This window comes from Argentina silus, assembly GCF_951799395.1.
Source record: "Argentina silus genome assembly, chromosome: 8".
In the NCBI taxonomy this organism is placed as follows: Eukaryota; Metazoa; Chordata; class Actinopteri; order Argentiniformes; family Argentinidae; genus Argentina; species Argentina silus.
Genome location: NC_139662.1, coordinates 11119672 through 11122171, shown reverse-complemented (window position 1 = coordinate 11122171; position 2500 = coordinate 11119672). Strand labels below are relative to the sequence as shown.

Sequence of the window (2500 nt, the reverse complement as noted above, 5' to 3'; positions counted from 1 at the left end):
ATCTCGTTGAAGAGCTGCATCAGGACGAAGGTGTTGAAGATGATGGTGTAGTGCTCGGACGGCGGCGAGTGGAGCGGGGCGTTGCGGCCGCAGTCGATGTTGAAGATGTGCTCTCCTGAGGGAGGGAGGGAGGGAGAGGAGAGGAGGGAGGTGAAAGAGAGGGTTTTAGTACCCTTGATGAGAAAATCCAAGACATCCTCCCTCGCTGCTTTGTGGGTGTGTGTGTGTGTGTGCATGCGTGCACATGTGTGTGCGTGCACGTGTGTGTGTGTGTGTGTGCACGTGTGTGTGTGTACCTATAAACAACATAGTGAAGATGATGACAAGCTGGTAGACTCCGTGACCCAGGATGTTCTTCATCATCGTCAGGGAGATGAGGGGGTTGTTGCGGCCGTAGGGTTTCCGTAGTAACAGGGACTCGGTCGGGGGCTCGGTGGCGAGGGCGAGAGAAGCGAATGTGTCCATGATCAGATTCACCCATAACATCTGAACCGCCTTCAGAGGAGAGTCCTGGAGGAAGGGGGGGGGGGAGGTGGAGGGAGAGAGAGAGAGAAATGTCTATATGCAGCCACTAGACGGCACTGTTTCTACACAGCACTGAGGGGAGATGGTCTGTGATGCGATGTATGTACTGTATGTGTGTGTGTGTGTGTGTGTGTGTGTGTGTGTGTTTGATTCCATTCCATGCACTACAATGAGCCCGTCCTCCAATCTCTACCTCCACCAGCCTCCCCTGGTGTGCACGTGTGTGCGTGCGTACTTGCGCACATGTGTGTATGTGTGCGTGCATGTCTGTGTGTGTGTTAGTGTGTGTGTACTTGCGTGCGTGCATACTTGTGTGTTTGTGTGTGTGTGTGTGCATGCGTACATGTGTATCTGTGTGTGTGTGTGTGTGTGTGTGTGTGTGTGTGTGTGTGTGTTACCTGAGTGATGCAGGCCCCAGTGAAGGCGACTATGACAGCCACCACGTTGACGGTGAGCTGGAACTGCAGGAACTTGGAGATGCTGTCGTAGACGTTGCGCCCCCACATCACCGCCTTGACGATGCTGCTGAAGTTATCATCCGTCAGGATGATGTCAGACGCCTCCTTCGCCACGTCTGTACCCGCAATACCCTGAGAGAGAGAGAGAGACACACGCACACACACACACACACACACACACACACAAACACACAGACACACAGACAGACAGACACACACCACACGCACACACACACCACACACACACACACACATAAAAAGGGAGAGGGAGAGAGAGAGAGAGAATAAACGTATAACAAATGGTCCGGAAATATTTGGACAGTGACACAATTTTCATATTTTTGGCTCTGTTCGCCACCACAATGGATTTGATTTGATTTGAAACAATCGAGATGCAATTGAAGTGCAGACTTTCAGCTTTAATTCAAGGGGTTGAACAAAAATATCGGAAGAAACGTTTAGGAATTACAACCATTTTTATACACAGTCCCCTATTTTCAGGGGCTCAAATGTAATTGGACAAATTAACATAATCATAAATAAAATGTTCATTTTAAATACTTTGTTGAGAATCTTTTGCAGGCAATGACTGCCTGAAGTCTGGAACCCATGGACATCACCAAATGCTGAGTTTCCTTCTTTGTGATGCTTTGCCAGGCCTTTACTGCAGCTGTCTTCAGTTGTTGTTTGTTTGTGGGTCTTTCTGCCTTTAGTTTTGTCTTCAGCAAGTGAAATGCATGCTCGATCGGGTTGAGATCAGGTGATTGACTCAGCCATTGCAGAATATTCCACTTCTTTGCCTTAAAAAACTCCTGGGTTGCTTTCGCAGTATTTTTTGGGTCATTGCCCATCTGTACTGTGAAGCGCCGTCCAATCAACTTTGCTGAATTTGGCTGAATCTGAGCAGACAGTATATCCCTAAACTCTTCAGAATTCATCCGGCTGCTTCTGTCCTCTGTCACATCATCAATAAACACTAGTGACCCAGTGCCATTGGAAGCCATGCATGCCCATGCCATCACACTGCCTCCACCGTGTTTTACAGAAGATGTGGTATAATTCAGATCATGAGCTGTTCCAAGCCTTCTTCATACTTTTTTTCCCCCATCATTCTGGCACAGGTTGATCTTAGTTTCCTCTGTCCAAAGAATGCTGTTCCAGCTTTTTTAGATGTTTTTTGGCAAAGTCTAATCTGGCCTTTGTATTCTTGAGGCTTATGAATGGTTTGCACCTTGTGGTGAACACTCTGCATTTGCTCTTGTGAAGTCTTCTCTTTATGGTAAACTTGGATAATGACATGCCTACCTCCTGGAGAGTGTTCTTCACTTGGCTGGATGTTGTGATGGGGTTTTTCTTTACCATGTGAAGGATCCTGCGATCATCCACCACTGTTGTCTTCCGTGGACATTCAGGCCTTTTTGTGTTGCCGAGCTCACCAGTGCGTTCTTTTTCTCTCAGAATGTATCAAACTGTTGATTTGACCACTCCTAATATCTCTCTGATGGACTTGTTTTGTT

General features: G+C 47.5%; 1 protein-coding gene across 1 annotated transcript in view; it reads right to left on the bottom strand.

Annotated features, from left to right (window-relative positions):
- Nucleotides 1-2500, bottom strand: part of atp2b3b (ATPase plasma membrane Ca2+ transporting 3b) — a gene marked incomplete at both ends in the record, with an annotated part of 29910 nt that overhangs the window by 10592 nt on the left and 16818 nt on the right. The window contains 3 exon segments of the mRNA XM_083676027.1: nucleotides 1-115; nucleotides 297-510; nucleotides 924-1115. The exon segment at nucleotides 1-115 is cut by the window's left edge and continues 97 nt beyond it. Of these exon segments, the coding sequence (XP_083532153.1) occupies nucleotides 1-115; nucleotides 297-510; nucleotides 924-1115 (521 nt within the window).